The sequence below is a fragment of the Psilocybe cubensis genome, chromosome 8 (genome assembly GCF_017499595.1).
Source record: "Psilocybe cubensis strain MGC-MH-2018 chromosome 8, whole genome shotgun sequence".
NCBI classification, from domain to species: Eukaryota; Fungi; Basidiomycota; class Agaricomycetes; order Agaricales; family Agrocybaceae; genus Psilocybe; species Psilocybe cubensis.
Window position 1 is genome coordinate 1,815,975 of NC_063006.1, and position 16,464 is coordinate 1,832,438.

Sequence of the window (16,464 nt, forward strand, 5' to 3'; positions counted from 1 at the left end):
ATTTGGGATTAATTGAGGAGTAATGTCTGAGAATTTTAAAAAGTGCTACATCAAACAGTTGGGTCAATTATCAATGATAAACAAAAAAGGGGTAAGGCTTACATGCCTGAGATAGCATCGTGATCGCGAATGCATGTATTGTTGGGAACAGTTAAAGACAATCAGCATAGAGCTGCCTCTAGAAAATGGAGGCAAGCCACACGTATGTGTGTAAACGATCGGACAGAACTAAATCTCTGTAGAAGATAGTTTCGCACCAAATTAACGTTTGATGCGTGCCGATTGTGTTCGTTTGAGATAGCAGTAGAATGTCGGCTATGATAACCGTTGTACCAGACCTTGGTCTATATGACATATAGGAAGAACTGCCAGCAACAACTCAACCTACAACGTTGCGAAGCAAAACCTGAAGGCAACTGTCAACACGCCCTCAGGTCTTAATACTCAGCTCAAGCTCAAGCCTCTGCACTGGGATATAGACATAGAAGATACAATTCCAAGGTTGAGCGTTGGTGACAGACAGACGACGAATTCGGGAACCGTTTTTCAAGTTCAAACACAACTTCCTTTCAAGAACATTGCGTACATTCCCGCCTCTCGCTGAGAACTCTGGAGTTCTTTTGTCTCTTTCTATCGATGCTTGTCTACTTTTCTACTCTGGTCCTCGGACAGACACGCCGTATTTCATGTCAAGTTTTGACATAGCCACAGCAAAAAGCCCCAATTCTCCACTAGTAGACGCGTAAGCGCTGTGGAGCTATGCACGGCGTCTATGACTGCTTTTTCGACGGAATATAATGTATGCATTTGACTAAACGTGACTGTGGCATACAGATGGACGACACTCCCTTAACACTTATTGGTAATCGCGAACAGTTGGTTGCCGATTTCAGGGTAAATTGACCCGTGACGTCACCCATACATCACAACCAATGACCGGCTATATGCGGTACTCTTGATTGCACGCAATTACAAATAAAGCACTGCTATTTCTAATTTCGGAATTCTAAATATTTCAAGCTCAAGCATAATGACCCCACACAGGTTTGACAGGGTCTATGCTCCTCAACGAGTCATTATCATTTCCCAACTGACAGCAAAACTACACTGTATCTTCTTCAGTAATACAACCCTCAACCCACACCCAATCTTATTGCCTGGTATCTTTTCTCTCAATCATCAATATGATGCTTCAATACCATTCTAATAAGATGAACACGGAGAATTCTTTATGGACCCAGGATCATCTCTCCCATTGCCAAACATAAAATTGAATGAAGCACCGAAGAAAGAAATACTTTATGCGCACTTCTGATCTTCTCAGAACCGAGTGTTCTGGTTTGTCTGTATCCATGCATGACCACCTTTGTCATTTTTTTCGGCGCTCAGGAGGAAATTAGGTGCGTTTGTGCCTAACGACGGTATGCGGTATGCAGTGAACTGACTCTCAGATTTACAGCCGTTCATCACTACACTGGAAAATCATCTTTCACTTTTGCCGAACTTCGTTGTCGACATTCTATGGTTCAAAGGCGCGTTGTGCATCTAGCGCAACGATGAAGTGAGCGGAGTTGTGAGGCAGTGCACAACCGTGCCGACTGTGTCTGTGCTTCCCGTGCCATGACCAACACCCTTGCGTCATGCTTTCCTCCATCTCTACCCTTAACAATGTACATAACCTGCTTTCTTTACAGGCTGTAATATGCAGAGTCTTCAGATCGAAAGAATGGGTAACCAGATCAAACAGCAAGCGGTGTTATATCTTGTTCTTTCGAGCTTTCTAGCGACAGGCGCAGTAGGTGACAATCGATGTACGGACGCCGCATACAAGGGCACACGTACGATGGGCATTTGGTCACTCCGAGATTTCTTTCCGTCCGTCCCCTCCGAGGTGGTATAAATAGGGACCAATACGTCCTGCTTGCTCTTCTTCTGCAATCCGTCCTTTACCACTATGGCCGATTTCATCACACATCCACTTCTTTCATACTCCCAACATCCCGATGCGTTAGACCAACCTCAACCAACGCTGTGGAACATCCGCGAACCATCGCAATATGCACGATATCCACTGAAGCAGGAACATCCACTATCCGACTTCGATCTCTCGCAACCAGCTACCAATCCCTCTCTTAACACACTATACATTGTCTGCGATATCTTTCCGGGGTACTGGCCCATCAAGATACGCCGTACGAAAGGTGTTACTGTTGGCGACGTTCTCGAGGAGATTCATACTGCTCTCATTAGGAGGATATCGCACGATGAATGGGACATTCTGTCTGAAAAGCAGCGGACCAGAATCACTGGTGTATTCGAAGATCGATGTGCCCGAGCACCAAACCCGGACGTGTGTCGTTCAAATGGTGTGATTCGAATGGATTGTTTGCTGGAACACACGTGGTTTGGCGGATTATCTGTATCGTTCGAAATGGATAAAACATGCATCATGACCTTACGCAGGGAAAGGCAAAGGTCATAACCTCGTCACATATCACCATTCACTATCTTCCGTTCCTAATCACTTGCAAAATTTTGGCCCATTCTTCCCATTATATCTTCAGCATTATCTCCTTGATCCGATTCCTTGACGTCAAAAACCTTTCAAGAATTCGCTTGCTATTCATTGCTGGCATCGACGATTATCATCATGCCTTGTTTGCGCACACACACCCCACATATACCCCATTGCATCTAACCCAATACCCATATCCCCCCATACACGCAACTCTTTTCATTATCTCTTGGCATCTTCCCGGTTCAATTTAAATTATTTTACCTTTTCGCAGCCACTCGCTATTTAACTTATTTACGCCGTCAGCGTGGTGTTATATGACACGAATCAGTGACTGTAACATTAATCCCACGGGCACTCATATATTCCTATGGAATAATCTACAACCTCTTCACTTTCTCGATGTCTGTTGCGCTCATGGCGCTTGATATCACTGTCTGTCCTGACATATGTAGGGTTTTGGGCAGATGGCATAATGATGATGACCCCTACTTGCAGTGTCGATCTCGACGTCGTCGATGGCGATGATTCGATTGATTTCATGGAATCCCTGTGTCGCTGTGGTGGTGATGGGGGCGGCGGTGGCATGCTCCGATGATTCGGCCATCTTAGACGAAAAGGGAGGAAGGGAGGACGAGGGCGAAGAGAAACATCACGTATTGGTGGGGTATATGTGGTGATACTGTTCTCGGCCGGATCGTGCAAAGGCACCGTACTTACAGTAAACGGCTACAGGTCACTCGATCAGCCTTAATGCACCATCCAAACAGTCCCAAGATGGAGCGTAACGCGTGTTAGATGCTTACCGCCATGTTCTCCCATTGTAGCTTAATATTGTGTTCTGGCTTTCTGCTGCCTGCGACCTCTGTCCAACCAGCACGTCCTTTGCACCATAGATCCCACAGCACGGGTTTCTTGGGTAGAACTCTTGGTAAACGAATCTCCTCCGTGGGCGGAATACCCCCCAATGTCCACGCACGACCAAACTGCACTCGTCGCCAACCAAAAACAACGATCATAGCAGCTGAGAATAATCCGATAGCCAGAAAGGCCAGAATGAGAGGGGGCGACCCTGCAGGGGAGAAGCCAGTCTGCTGGGCATTGGGGTCAGTGGTGTTGCCGGAGCTCGATGTGGGCGTGGGTGTCGACGATGCTTCAGAGCGATGAGATGTCTGCAAAGCCATTGCAGCGGCCACCCATCGACGTTTCCGTTAAGGTGGGATTGAGATATTGTGAGGGAATTATGCCCATTACATCGTCTTCTTACATAGAACTAGTGAGAACATCTCTGTCCTATTTGTAGGTATCTGTCAAATCATGCCGATGAAGTGGCCTAAATAAAGCGTCTCGTGTGATCATAATGTTTTTTCGATGTCGTTTTGAGGTGTATGTTCGCAGGCGAAACGGAGCGGCTGCAGTGGAGCTGTGCCATCTTGGTAGAAAAGATGTACTCATGAAAAGCATCACTTCCCTGTGTTCAATCTCTGATGACCGCAGCGAAGTATTGTAGCGGCTGATTGTTTGCCGCGAAACATATCTATCGTTTCACCATCAATAGATACAAAGCGTGTAGGTTCAAGTCCAAAATTAACAGGTTATCATAGAAATACACACTGGGAAGAGTATTTAAAACTAGTTCAGACAAATACAAGTACTCGTGGAAGAAGAATGACAGTGACGCTCGACGGATAATTGAGCGGGAGAATGTTCCAAATCGTAAGCAAGCTATGGGTACGTCGGCGTACGTAACTTGACCGTCGAAACGCAATTTTACAGATCGCGTCTCTTGAGGCCCACCATACAGCCGAGGGGTTTCCGAAGGAAGCCTTCTCGAGTTTCGAGCTTCAGGGATGCGCGTAAGTTACATGCTGTAAGAAGAGAGCAACGCGGGAGGACCGACCTTTTGGTCTGGATGTTCCAAAATAATATCATACCTGCGCATGATTGACGCAACGATGATCTGCAATTCGAGGAAAGCGAGATTTCTACCCACGCATGCCCTGTGCAATTGTCAAGAAAACGGTTTACAAACGTCACAATGAATTGTAAAGATACCTTGGACCATATGAGAAGGGATTAAAAGTTTTTTGGATATCCGCTTGGTTACGCTCAAACCATCGCTCTGGTCTGTATTCCTCCACGTCGTCCCCCCAGATTTTTTTATCGCGGTGGATGGAATAGCTTGGAACGCTGAGAACTGTTCCCGGTGGGAAATATTGATCCGCTACGGTGATTCCTCCTTGTGGGGCAACGCGGGGTAAGCCAAGGGAAGAGGTGGAATGAAGACGCAGAGCTTCATTGATGCAAGCGTCGAGGTATGGCAATCTCTTTACCTGTTGGCCTGTCGCTGTTAATTCGTCCTCAGTACCAAGTTGTTCATCCAATTCCTTTTGAAGCTCTAGCTGCGCCCGGCGGGTACGCGCAAGATAGTAAAGGATAGCACATGTTGAGCTAATAATTAAATCCTTCAAGTCAATTACATGCTTGTAAAAAGGGACGCACACACTCACTTAGAAGTTGTATCCGAGCCAGCAATGAGGAGTGTCAGACACTCGGCAGTCAATTCTTCTCTGGATAGCGGGTTGCCCTCGGGGTCCCTACCGTTCTGAAGTTTACTCAGAAGATCGACTCTGTCGACGGGAGATGCAAAACGCTTGGCCACAGCCATGATAGCGATGCCGGCCAGAGCTTTAACATCCTGTTGTCCCTTGCTATACCAGGGAAGATGGCGCACAAATGGACGCCATAAAGGCGGAAGCACACCCATAGACATTGAATATTCTCCCCTTCCGTTTAGGATTTTGACTGCTGGTATTTCTACAACATCGACGGCGGCGTTAGTTCCATAACTCTTCATTGCATCCTCCTGATTTCTTGGAACGACCGCAAGATCCCGGGCAGCATTGATCATTCCAAACGGTGCACCGAACGCGAGATCTCCGACAATATCAAACGCAAGATAATTGGCCCCTGAACAAAGTAGATTCGTCAGTAAAGTTTTGAGCTGATAACAAGCAGGCCAGAATAGGTTACATGGTAGGCAATCCAACCAAAGTCTGCCACCGTCTCCTTTCCATCCTTCCCCTTCAGGTCCTGATAAACCTTTCTGCGACAATTCATACAAGCGATCCCATTGTTTGAGAAGCAATGCGACGTATTCTCGAATTTGTGGTTCGAATTCAACAACGCTTTTCGGAGCGAAGATGTGCGAAACGATCTTGCGCTTGCGAGCGTGTTCGCTTCGGTCGCGAGTATTGAAGATTCCGCGAGCAATAGATACAAAGGCGTCGTAAAAATCGGACTTCAGCGCCCCGTTACCGTGTGCGTAGACGATGTTCAGTGCGTCGGGTTCGGCTATTGACACATGATTTGGAGCAATGCGAACTATAGGGCCTATTACAACACAATTGAATTGTGGAACCAATATTTCAGATGTTATATTGCGAACCATATTTTTCATGCATAGAGTGCACCACCTCTGAACGATGGCCATTCTTGCTCACCCAACCGAGCCAGATGTCAGAGAACTTGGCTAAGAATGGGCCAGGGATTCGACGAATGTTGAAAGGGTCATAGAGGTACGGCACAACATGAACAAGCGTGAAGACCCCTAATATCAAGGATATCAATGAGGCGGGACTGAGATTTTGGTAGAGCAGGCTGAAGATGCCTAGCATTGCAAGTGTGGATTAGGATTGAAGATGGGAAATGAAGAGGGTACGGTCTAGCTGCGACGATATTTATACTTCTGGACTAATAGGATATGGGATACTGTCCAAGAACAGGAGGTGGGGGTATCCATGCTATTTGCCGGGCCAATCCAATCAAGAGTCGGATGGATGGGGAAACCTTTACAGGGAGGAACATGAGATCCGTGCTCGCACCTGATCTGTGGGACTCAGACTGGTCATAGATGATAGTCTGCATGCTCCGGTCACGCACCCGATTCCCATTGAAGACGGCGGCGAGACAAGGTTGACGGAAGATACTAATGCTGAGACAGAGGGCCCACGATTTTGCGTAACGTCCATTGTATAACGTCATCATGTTTGGGAAGTGGAAGCCAATGAGGTCGAGTCCACCGTACGCGCCTGAGAAAAGAAAAGAAGCACAGAGATGCTGATTTGGGAAGGGGACGATGGCACCGGACGGTCAGAGGTTAAAATGACGGTGGGTTGTCCAAAGCTCAATTTTGTTGTCACGCTTCGAGAAAAGTCCAAGCGCATCCACCCCAGCTAGGGAAAAATCCCATACTTGGCCACATGGTCGGAAATGAATTCAGTTGCCAATTCTGACTTGCTGAGAATCCTGGTGGAGGTAGGCAATCTCAACACGAGGCTGCAATATCTTGAAAAAGTATAGATGAGTGTGGTTCGACGACCCTGTGTGTGATGACCGGAAAATAGAGTCAGCGTAGAAGAGATATAAACTGGATCTCGATATTATCTTCTTCACGAAGCCAATCGCCACTTCAACGTTCCGATAGTTGAAGATGTACAGAACTCCGGGTATTACAAGTCTTTCACAGGCTTCTGTGCAGGCTGAAGTCTGGAAAGAGGACACTGGAAGGAAACGTCAATCAACATATTTCTTGGTTATCTGTAACATCTTGTACTGTAACATAGAAATCCAAAGCTGTTGAAATATCATCCTGATTCATTGCGATAAACCTTGTCAAAGCGGTTAGTATTAACCTTGTAATTGAACCTGCAGACTAAACAGAATGCATTGTTGAGGTAGTAGGTGGTTTTAGCATAAAAGATGAGAATGTTAGTGTATGGATAACCATGATGAAACCACCGATTTCATTTACCAATTACTGTCTGATAAAAGATGAACGTTGAACATTACTTCACGGTTATGCACGCACTTTGAACCTACTTATAACAGGTTAGAAAATTTTGGTGACTTCACGGCCATGTCCAATCGCAATCGCACCCGACATTGGCATGAAACGGGGCGTGATCGTGAGAATATATTTCACCTCCGAACTAATTTTAGCTTGCTGTTCCGTAGACATCGGTTGTGAAGTTGTTTTCTGTCCACCACAACGGACTTGCCACGGACGATTTGTATCTATGTATGTTTCCGCATAGGACACTATACATAGCTATCAGAATGGAAAGATGATGAGCTGGCTTATCTTAATCCTCCTCTTCAACTTCAACCACCACTGTATCTTCAGACGGCCTTCTAATTTTCTGTGTCAGACATGCCCTCTGCTTTGGGTTTGGCTTTGACTCTGAGCGCTTGGGCAATTTCAAGCGTACTGTTTGCTACATTATCTAGCGCTCAATACAGTGCAACGTACCTGCCCTCGAATGTTCCTGCAAAAACAGAGCAAGGACAAGCAGGCACAAACCAATGTGGGACTGCTTCTAGCCAGACCTCCGAATGCCAAAATGCGTACAGTGTGTATTTAATTCTCATGAGTCCTCGTGGGTGATAATCTAATGTCTCATCTGAAAGTCAACTCTGTTACGGACTTCTGTCTCTTCGCTCCACCTAGTCCAGGTCCGGACTCTGTGATCGGCAATACGGAGGTAACCAATTTGAAGAACTTCATGCGCATTCATCTCATACTTTTCGCACTGAACTTTAAGCGAATCGAAGTTGCTTGGTGCATACAGGTACTTGTGCTTTATTATATTTTAAAAATTCTACACATCATCCATCGGGATCGAAGGATGGCACGGGTGCTCGCCTCATTCCAGATGGTGCAATTAAAGGCGCACACTTCGTCCAAACCCCAGACTTTGTTCAAGTTACAGGTACTTAGATATCTACTACTTGAATGCTACCTACTGATACTGAGGAATTAAATAGGTATAGGTGATTTAACTTTACTTAATATCCCCGCCGGAGACGGAGGAGTAAGGCGTTCCTCGCTCAAGCTGATATTCGAAAACGATACTAACTCATTTGTATAGGGAGAGGTATGCATTTTGAAAATTCAACGTTTTGGCCTTTGAACTGATATACCTGCGTGTCAAGCTGGACCCTCATGGCGCTGACGGAAACGGTTGGTGATGATTTTATAACATTTTGAACCATGAAAGCATTATGCAAGATCATCATTGCCTCTAGGCAATCCCATCGGCGGCCTGGTTTTCTCATCTGCATTTGGCCAGCTGGAGCAAATTCACGAATGGACGGTGAATTGAAGTCTCGAAATAAACCTTACCTGAATTCTGATGATTTCAACGCTTTTTTCAGAATTTTGTTTCATCCGATGAATTCTGTGTCCGGGCATGTAAACCCGGGCCTCTGGCGGCGACTTTTTGCCAACATATCTACGACGTTATGGGATGCGCATGGAACATGCCAGCAAATTACGGCGAGGGCTTTGAGAACTGTCAAGGAGATAGTGGAGAGGTTAGATGCTTTGTCACTAACTGCGGTTAGTTTCTCCATCAACTGCTAATAACTCTGTACATGACAGCCCATGGGTGTTTACGGGACGTCAACATTCCACCAAGGAGAACCAGCGACACCCTCTGCACATCCAATTCCGCCATCTTCCTCGTGCACTCCTTTCAAGACAATTGGTAATGGGCTCTTTTTTTCTGGAACCAGTATCTCCGTGCCTGCCACGCCTACTCCCACCGAGTCCAGCTCTAAGCCCAGCTCGACAGTAAGCGGGCATGAAACATCGTCATCATCTACTTCAGGTTCATCCGTTTCTTTTTCTCAGGGATCAAAAAGTGGCACTACTACCTCTCCGAGTAACTCCCTTTCTGGGACCAGCCCTGCAGCAACAAGCTCTGAGACTAGCCCTGCAGCAACGACACCGACTGCGAGCTTGTCGGCCAGTAGTGCAACACGGATCGTCGGGTGGGAACACCTCACTTTCACTATGGGGCTAACAGCTGCCTCCACCATCGCTGCCGTGCTCATGGTGTGATCGGCTGAAAATGACGTCCATCAAGAACACTTCTGATTGATTTAACAACACACTCATTTGGGACAGGATATTGGTTTTACGTCGTATATTCACACTGTATCTAAGATGGTTTGCACCCTGGACTTTTTTTAACAATTAGGGCACGCCGCCTTGTACTTAAACGTGCGGTCCTGTTCGGGGATCAAAGGCGTGCTTTGTGATCAAAGGGTTAAGTTAGTAGGCACACTGAGAAATTAAAAGAACGGACTACATAATGTCAATTATTTATAAACTTTGGTGGAAGATGCTTGAACGGGGCCTTAAGCCTCTGTTCTGTCGCCACTCCCTCCTCTGCGGTATAGCAAGCGAGCCCTCTGACTAGAGGAACAATAAGTGACTGTATAAGGCTCAAAAGCTTCCTTTCTGAACCTTCGAATGTTCGGAAAAACCTGTATTTATCCAATACAATACCCGCTTGGGTTTGATTTCAACGTCAATGAGTAAGATTTGTATTGACCTTCTGATGTTGATTATCAGGGGAGTTTTCTTCATACCATCTTATAAATTAACTGTTGCTCAGATATCTAGTGTGTAGTATCGTGTTGAGATTTGTACATAATACAATGGCAGATACGACATGCTTGAAAGGTATTATATCTCCCTTGACTCGCACTGCAGGGTTCCCAGCATTGGAATCCATGTGAGCGATGTAACCCCTGAAAATGCCCACGTAGTGCTCAATCATTATCATTTTACACGTGTACGAGCGTGTACGATCTTTAACTCGGTGGTCAGACGCGAGGCAAGACGCCTTATTTCTCCTATACGCTCACACGTATCAGCTCACCCGTTCGACAAATAAAAATCGTGGTAAGGCAGCTAAGATCAACAAGTAGCAAACAAAGAAGTATATGATTATGAACGCAAGACTTTAGCAATATTACAACATGAAGATATTATGTTTCAAGCGGGACTATTCAGACAGTGCTAGTAAAATATAACGACAAAAAATGTAAAAAAGGTTGAAAATCGCCCAACGAATTGATGGAAATGCAATGACCTCCAGTATAACACATTGTCCGAGATTGAATAACGATAGTAACTCAAAAATAATCTTTTTGAAGGAACTGTAGGAATAAGTTAGACCTTTAAACACGGAAGGGGAATGCAACGTGCACATGCTTCCTTGGAGAATTGATTGGAGATGAAACGGATTAGATATGCTGCACAAATCGCCCTATCCTGTTGAAAAAAGACGGGAAGACATGGCTCGATGTTTCAAGCGACTCCATGACTGTGGGATATGCTCCTGGAATGTGGCAATCGTTTATGTCTTCGTTAACGATGGCCTCACAAACAACGACCGGGGTAACAGGTACCGGAGGCGGTTGCTGTGGCTCATCCGGGTGTCGGAATACACGAGCAGAAGGAGCAATGGACTCCCGAGGCGTTGATGCATGAGTACGACGAGGAGGTATAGTCGTGGGTTTCGCAGCTTTTGCGGACTTCCTTTCTTGAATAGCTACTGGTTTAGTAGCTGATGGAGTGGGCGCAAAAGGATTTGTGCGAGGAACACCAGTTGGCAGAAGTTTACCCCCAACTTTGGAAGAACAGCCTATGCGAAGCTTGACTTTCTCTAATACGGGAGGGCGACGTTGGGTTTCAAGATCTTCCTTTAAAGCTATAGATACCTTTCTTACTGAACCCATCCTCTCGATGGCTGTCTGTGCCTCTCGAATCATAGATAAGTGGTATCGCGTTGCTCTATCAGGTTTTCGTCTGCCTGCTCTCCTTCCCTCGGCAGAAAGTGCGAACAAGCTGCTCGAGCAAGTATTTTGCACGTCCTTTTCGCTTAGGGAATTTTTAGCTTCCTCATTTGGTTGATCTTCCGCAACCGGAGCAGCATTACTATGCGACGTGTCTTGAGGAGCAGGAGATTGCTTTTCTGTCTCTGATAATGGCGGGTGGACGGAAATAGGTTCTGGATGTTTGTCATCTTCTGATCTTGTAGGTTGTACCGGCTCAGGGACATCTGAATCAGCCTGTGCCTGCGTCGTCGACACGACTTCTGGTATAAGTTGAATGGGTATTGGGACGGGTTGGTATCGGTCTTCAGGCACTGCTGAGTAGCGTAGATTCCCAAACATGCTGTGGGATTGTCCATCTTGAGTAGCATATCTTCTACGGTTTTTCGATGTTCCAGCGTCAGATACAGAAAAACGTCCAAAGCGCTAAGTTTTTAATAATCCATAAGTACATCACCGTCAATTTGAAAGACGCATAAAATTTAAAGCTCACAGACGAAAGGTCGTCCAGGTCCAGATCTGTTACCTCTGCAAACTTGCGCCTACTTTTGGTAGGCTGCTCCTTCAGCGGGGTAGTCAAAGGCGGTACGTTGAACATTGACATGCTGGCCTTGACCGTATTCTGATTATCTCCAATGCTGAGTAACGGTATCTCACCGTCTTTGAGGTCTTTTTTAGAACCTGTTGAGGGCAATGACTCATTCTTTGGGGAACATTTCGGTGATAAATTAGAGGAGGCCTCTTGGATCGGTGAAGGCTCATTGGAGCTTGATTCAGAAGGACTTGGTGAGTCCCTCATCCCAAGTGCAACAGAATGAAAGTTTGTTTGAGCATCGCCGTCACTTAAAACGATTGTTTTGAGCTGAAGGATTGGTGGGGGACTTTGTGAAGGGGGGAGCTGTGCGGATGCATCGTTCAACGGTTCATCCAAAATCAAACTCAAAGGGTCAGGACTGAAACCCCTATCATTGACTTGTTGCTCTTCTGAGATCAATTCAAAACTTTCGGGCACCTTCACAGGACAGTTCTCAGATTTGAAAGTCGTGCGGACCGTCTGACTTGGATCAGCAGAGGGACCACTTGAGATATCCACTTCGACTGATGCGTGGCGAAGGCTAGCGGGGGAAACGGAGTCTTGCACGAGAATAGGCGCCAAAGTTGGAGGCTCTATATGCTCAGCCACTGTCTCCATTTTCTGGTTCACGGTGTGGCCGACATCAGTGTTCACCAATGAGGTAGCAATTGGTGCTACGCTTGATGCGACAGGTCCGTCCTGGTATGGCGCCACCACATCCCATTCTAATTTCGATTCGAGGTTCGAGACACTCTCCGACTCAGTGACACGACATTCTCGTTTAACCACTGTGGCAATTTCCTCTGTAGGCAAGGATGGAGGCGGTGAACCATCTTCGCTGAGACGAGTCCCGCTTGATTTACTCTCTGTCTCGATGCCGTGAACGAGAGCCGTTGTAGATATGTCACCCAATATTGAATTGTCGTCCGCAACCGTGGAAGATGACGCCCCCAAGGTGGGTCCAGATGGTTGGACAGGAGCCGCTTCGCAAACTGCGGAGGTCTCTATACCGTCCTCGCTGTTGCGGGTCCCTGACAGGGCTAGTGAGTCGTTTGTAAGCGCTTCTTCATGGGGTTCAGGGACGATTGAATCTAGCTGGGACGTGTTTGCGTTGGTGTCTTGAGAGCCAGAAGGCGCATCGACAAGCGAAGAAAGTCTTCCAGCTCCTTGGGAAGATTCTTTTTCGTTTGCTCGGATAGAAGATGACATTGGCGGTGCTGAGAGCAGCCTGTACGTCAGGGGAGCTGGGGGAACAAGTTCATCGAACTCTTTCTGCAGAACCTCCTCAATCTCCTTTTGCGACATGGCCATTATTGAATTGATGGATTCGAGAAGGCCAGCAACAGATACTGGAGCGCCATGCTCGTTGCTTGAGTAGGTATTTGATGGAGAATGTTGTACCGGTAGCTTTCTTGTTGAGTCATTAGACAAGGAGGACCCTGCGGAAAGATTCAGGGGAGCAGGTCCAGATTGAAGGGTGAGTGCCGCTGTTGGGGAAGGTATAGTCACAGTGGTGGCCACAATGATAGTATCATGATCTTTTTCGATGTATGCGGATTTGTAATTTTCTGGTACCGAGGTCGTTGAGTTACCCTGTATTTGCGAACCATCAAGTTAGGTCCAGCACACCGAACGGGCATTGTATTAATGGACGAGCTTACAGAGTGGCGAATCCTTCTGTTGGATCGAATTTTCCGGCCAGGATGGATATTTGATGGTAGCAGAACGATAGGCGAGACGACTTCACTTGTCTGTAAAGGGGTGCCCTGTACCCCGTCGACTACTGATCTGTGTGTCGCGTCGTTGTAACTCGACTCTCCGGCGGCGGCTATCGTCAAACTCGTTTCTGGCTGTGCGACAAAAAAGGTAGCCGTTATGACCACGAGTTCAGTGTCTACATTCTAGTCACATGAATAATAATGTGTACCTCTTCAAATGATTTGTGCTGGTCCAAGCTTGACTGTGCGGTTTGGCCGTTTCCCTCCATTGATGTACTGGTCTCTAAGAGAGGAAGAGTTACTAAAGAAGTGGCGGCATCGCTGGGGAATCCTCCGGTATTGTCTTCTACTTTGGTCGTGGTCTGTGTATGAGTGGCGACGGTCATTTGTCCGACTTAACGTAGTGGCGAGGTTGATCAACTCGGATAGGTGGGGCAGTAGAAGCTGACGCTGGATTGGAATGGTACTGCGGATATAGTGGTAGATTTTCTTACTATACCGTACACTCTCAGGATGATACTGCAAGATATCCACCGTCAGGCGTACGGAGCCCGGAGAGCAAGGAATGGCTTACAAGAGACAGAAATGACTCGACGATACCTAGAGATGTTCTGGGGAGAAGATGGCAGTTATATGTGAATGATATGGAGAAGTCGATTTTCTACTCTGACGCCTTAAAAAGGCAGCGTTATGTGTGTGGTGCTTGAGGTGACGGGGTTTCACTGGCTACTCCAAATCCAGTCGAGTGGCGAGGTGAACAATTTGGAGGTCGGCCCAAGCCAAAACCATACAATTGGGTTTCCCCTCGTATATTAGATTGTGAGAGTACCCTGCTAAAGGAAATGTATGTTGAGGGCCCCAGAAAAGTGAAGGCAGGTATAATCCCTGTTTGCGAGTGTGTATGGGCGCATTCGGTTACCAACCTTTTGTTTCTCAGGTTCCTCGTAGTTGCCAAGGAATGACCAAAATCAGTTGTAATCTTGAGGCCATGAAAGGGAACAGTATACGGATGACCTCGAAGAACACAAGAAAGACTCGGAGACACAATAGGATCAAGGAACATGAATCTGAAATGACGAATGCGGGATATGCCTTGTAGAGGTCTGAGACGAGAGGGTCGTTGTTATTACTCCAGAGAATCAATTTATGGACATTTATTGCTATTGTTTGGAAACAGGATACGGTGCAAGCGTATTAATTCAATTCAGTGCAGTGGATTGGCTGGCTTGTAAGCAGTGGTGAGAGTCTGTGAGTGTGCAAAGTGACGAATCTGGTAATAAAAACTTGCACTCCCACGCATTACAGCACGTGCCAACAATGCTGAGCTAATCACTAAATCACCCCTCGCGTGTCTGTCTACACTTACCCACCAGAACGCGAACAAAATGAAGTCCAGGTAAGGGATTCATCACTGCTATCGATACATTTGCTCATTTCATTCCGAATATTTAACAATAACCAGAACGCATGTCAACATAATATAGACAGCCTCACGCACGAGGTCTACATACAAACAGTGGAAGAGAACATTTGCCAGTTGTTCCAAACTTCAAGAACACGGAAACCAATGTTGTCAATGCTTTGTTGGTTGAGTCCACCTGATAATCAGGAGTGATATCCGAGCTATCTTAAAGGGGCTTCGAGCTTGAAGACCCAATGAGCTCCTGTTGTGTGCGTTTCCCTATATCCAAGGACACCCTCCACAAATGCTAATATGAGCATTGGATTCAGTGGTACTGATGCACGCATAGGGACTGAGGGTTCGATTATGATACCGTCAATTACTCCAAACACGAAGGCCGATTCAACAAGCTCCACTTTCAATATTGGCCTCTAAAGTGCTCGGTCAAAATGCTGCTTGAATATGGTTAGCATATTGAATGCACTTACTTTGAGGCTATCACCCATGTTCGTTTTCGCCCATTTTTTCAAATACTCTGCCAAAAGTTCGAGACTTGGCTGATGGCTGCCTTGGATAACAAGTGGAATGGTTCTAGCGTCGACAGTCAGGAAGTACGGCGCTGTGGATTTGAACAGTTGTGCAGGGCGATCCAGCATATCTATGTTGGGTAATTTTTGTATACGGGGGGTCACGGCGATTCCGGATGGGACGAGGGTTGAAGCATGCGATGATAATGTCGTCTCTCCACGAACGTTTACTTTGGCCCAATCGTCATCGTTTACAGCAGCGTCCGAAGACGAGATCCCGACCTCAGAGGAGAAGAGCAGGTCTAAGTCCTGGTCGAACATAGACTCGACAGCCGCATTCAGTGGGAGCTGGGCATTAGGGATCTCAAGTGTGAAAGCACTGAATTCTCTTTTCAAATTAACCTTTGGGCACCGTCCAGCACTAATCTAAAAAATAGTCAAAATATATCGGTGTGTCATCATTTAAGTTCAATTCTGACCTCAAGTTTTAACAACCAACTGGAGTTAGGCTTCTTTGCAAGCATCTCGAGTAATTCCTCCGTCCACTCGCTGTTGTTATCGTCGTCCACCCTCGCCAATAGGCGTCCATAGAAGGCGTTGACGACTCGCGCGATGGATGGTATGAACTGCGCTTTGTCCGGATACACGCCCTTGAGTGCATCGTATAATTGCAGCCATTGAACTTCCGGAACAATCTTGTGCCCCAAAGTCTTCTCGAGGTCGTCAATACTTTTTTGGATCATTCCTTTGGGCGACTCCCATTTGTCCCGTATGTCAACACGGATCTTTAAAGGGCTGGTAAAGTGTTTTCAGTTAGTAAGCGTGGTCTTTGAAAGGTTTTACTTACAGTTCTGCTGACATGGTTTTTCTCTGTACGTTTAGGATGCAAAATGCTGGGTGGATTTCGCTTCAGCAACTCGAGCAAGTGAAAACAAGACATTAGTCTTAACGTTTTCTCTATTTCAGGAAAATGTCCCTAATCGGCTTGTTTGTGCACGGCCGCGCCTCGGCGTGTCAACTCTGGGAGATTTTCCGTCGAC

General features: G+C 46.5%; 6 protein-coding genes across 6 annotated transcripts; 2 read left to right on the forward strand and 4 right to left on the reverse strand.

Annotated features, from left to right (window-relative positions):
• Positions 1 to 1,954: 1,954 nt before the first annotated feature.
• JR316_0009075 (uncharacterized protein) lies at positions 1,955 to 2,804 on the forward strand (the record flags this gene model as incomplete). The annotated part of the gene is made up of 2 exons (XM_047894784.1): positions 1,955 to 2,350; positions 2,790 to 2,804. The coding sequence occupies 2 exons, from the start codon at positions 1,955 to 1,957 to the stop codon at positions 2,802 to 2,804; spliced, it is 411 nt and encodes a 136-aa protein (XP_047746243.1).
• A 53-nt stretch (positions 2,805 to 2,857) lies between these two features.
• On the reverse strand, positions 2,858 to 3,699 carry JR316_0009076 (uncharacterized protein; the record flags this gene model as incomplete). Its single annotated transcript, XM_047894785.1, has 2 exons — positions 2,858 to 3,244; positions 3,322 to 3,699. The coding sequence occupies 2 exons, from the start codon at positions 3,697 to 3,699 to the stop codon at positions 2,858 to 2,860; spliced, it is 765 nt and encodes a 254-aa protein (XP_047746244.1).
• Positions 3,700 to 4,285: 586 nt separating this feature from the next.
• JR316_0009077 (Cytochrome P450 monooxygenase 89) lies at positions 4,286 to 6,192 on the reverse strand (the record flags this gene model as incomplete). Its single annotated transcript, XM_047894786.1, has 6 exons — positions 4,286 to 4,357; positions 4,416 to 4,515; positions 4,571 to 4,966; positions 5,026 to 5,485; positions 5,549 to 5,908; positions 5,964 to 6,192. The coding sequence occupies 6 exons, from the start codon at positions 6,190 to 6,192 to the stop codon at positions 4,286 to 4,288; spliced, it is 1,617 nt and encodes a 538-aa protein (XP_047746245.1).
• A 1,535-nt stretch (positions 6,193 to 7,727) lies between these two features.
• Positions 7,728 to 9,419, forward strand: JR316_0009078 (uncharacterized protein; the record flags this gene model as incomplete). The annotated part of the gene is made up of 10 exons (XM_047894787.1): positions 7,728 to 7,926; positions 7,985 to 8,145; positions 8,202 to 8,286; positions 8,342 to 8,388; positions 8,446 to 8,451; positions 8,510 to 8,537; positions 8,603 to 8,670; positions 8,732 to 8,890; positions 8,958 to 9,149; positions 9,210 to 9,419. The coding sequence occupies 10 exons, from the start codon at positions 7,728 to 7,730 to the stop codon at positions 9,417 to 9,419; spliced, it is 1,155 nt and encodes a 384-aa protein (XP_047746246.1).
• Positions 9,420 to 10,612: 1,193 nt separating this feature from the next.
• JR316_0009079 (uncharacterized protein) lies at positions 10,613 to 13,881 on the reverse strand (the record flags this gene model as incomplete). The annotated part of the gene is made up of 4 exons (XM_047894788.1): positions 10,613 to 11,629; positions 11,697 to 13,370; positions 13,439 to 13,678; positions 13,705 to 13,881. The coding sequence occupies 4 exons, from the start codon at positions 13,879 to 13,881 to the stop codon at positions 10,613 to 10,615; spliced, it is 3,108 nt and encodes a 1,035-aa protein (XP_047746247.1).
• Positions 13,882 to 15,118: 1,237 nt separating this feature from the next.
• JR316_0009080 (uncharacterized protein) lies at positions 15,119 to 16,285 on the reverse strand (the record flags this gene model as incomplete). The annotated part of the gene is made up of 4 exons (XM_047894789.1): positions 15,119 to 15,328; positions 15,386 to 15,850; positions 15,904 to 16,219; positions 16,272 to 16,285. 4 exons carry the CDS (start codon positions 16,283 to 16,285, stop codon positions 15,119 to 15,121), a joined length of 1,005 nt encoding a protein of 334 aa, XP_047746248.1.
• Between the last annotated feature and the right edge of the window lie 179 nt (positions 16,286 to 16,464).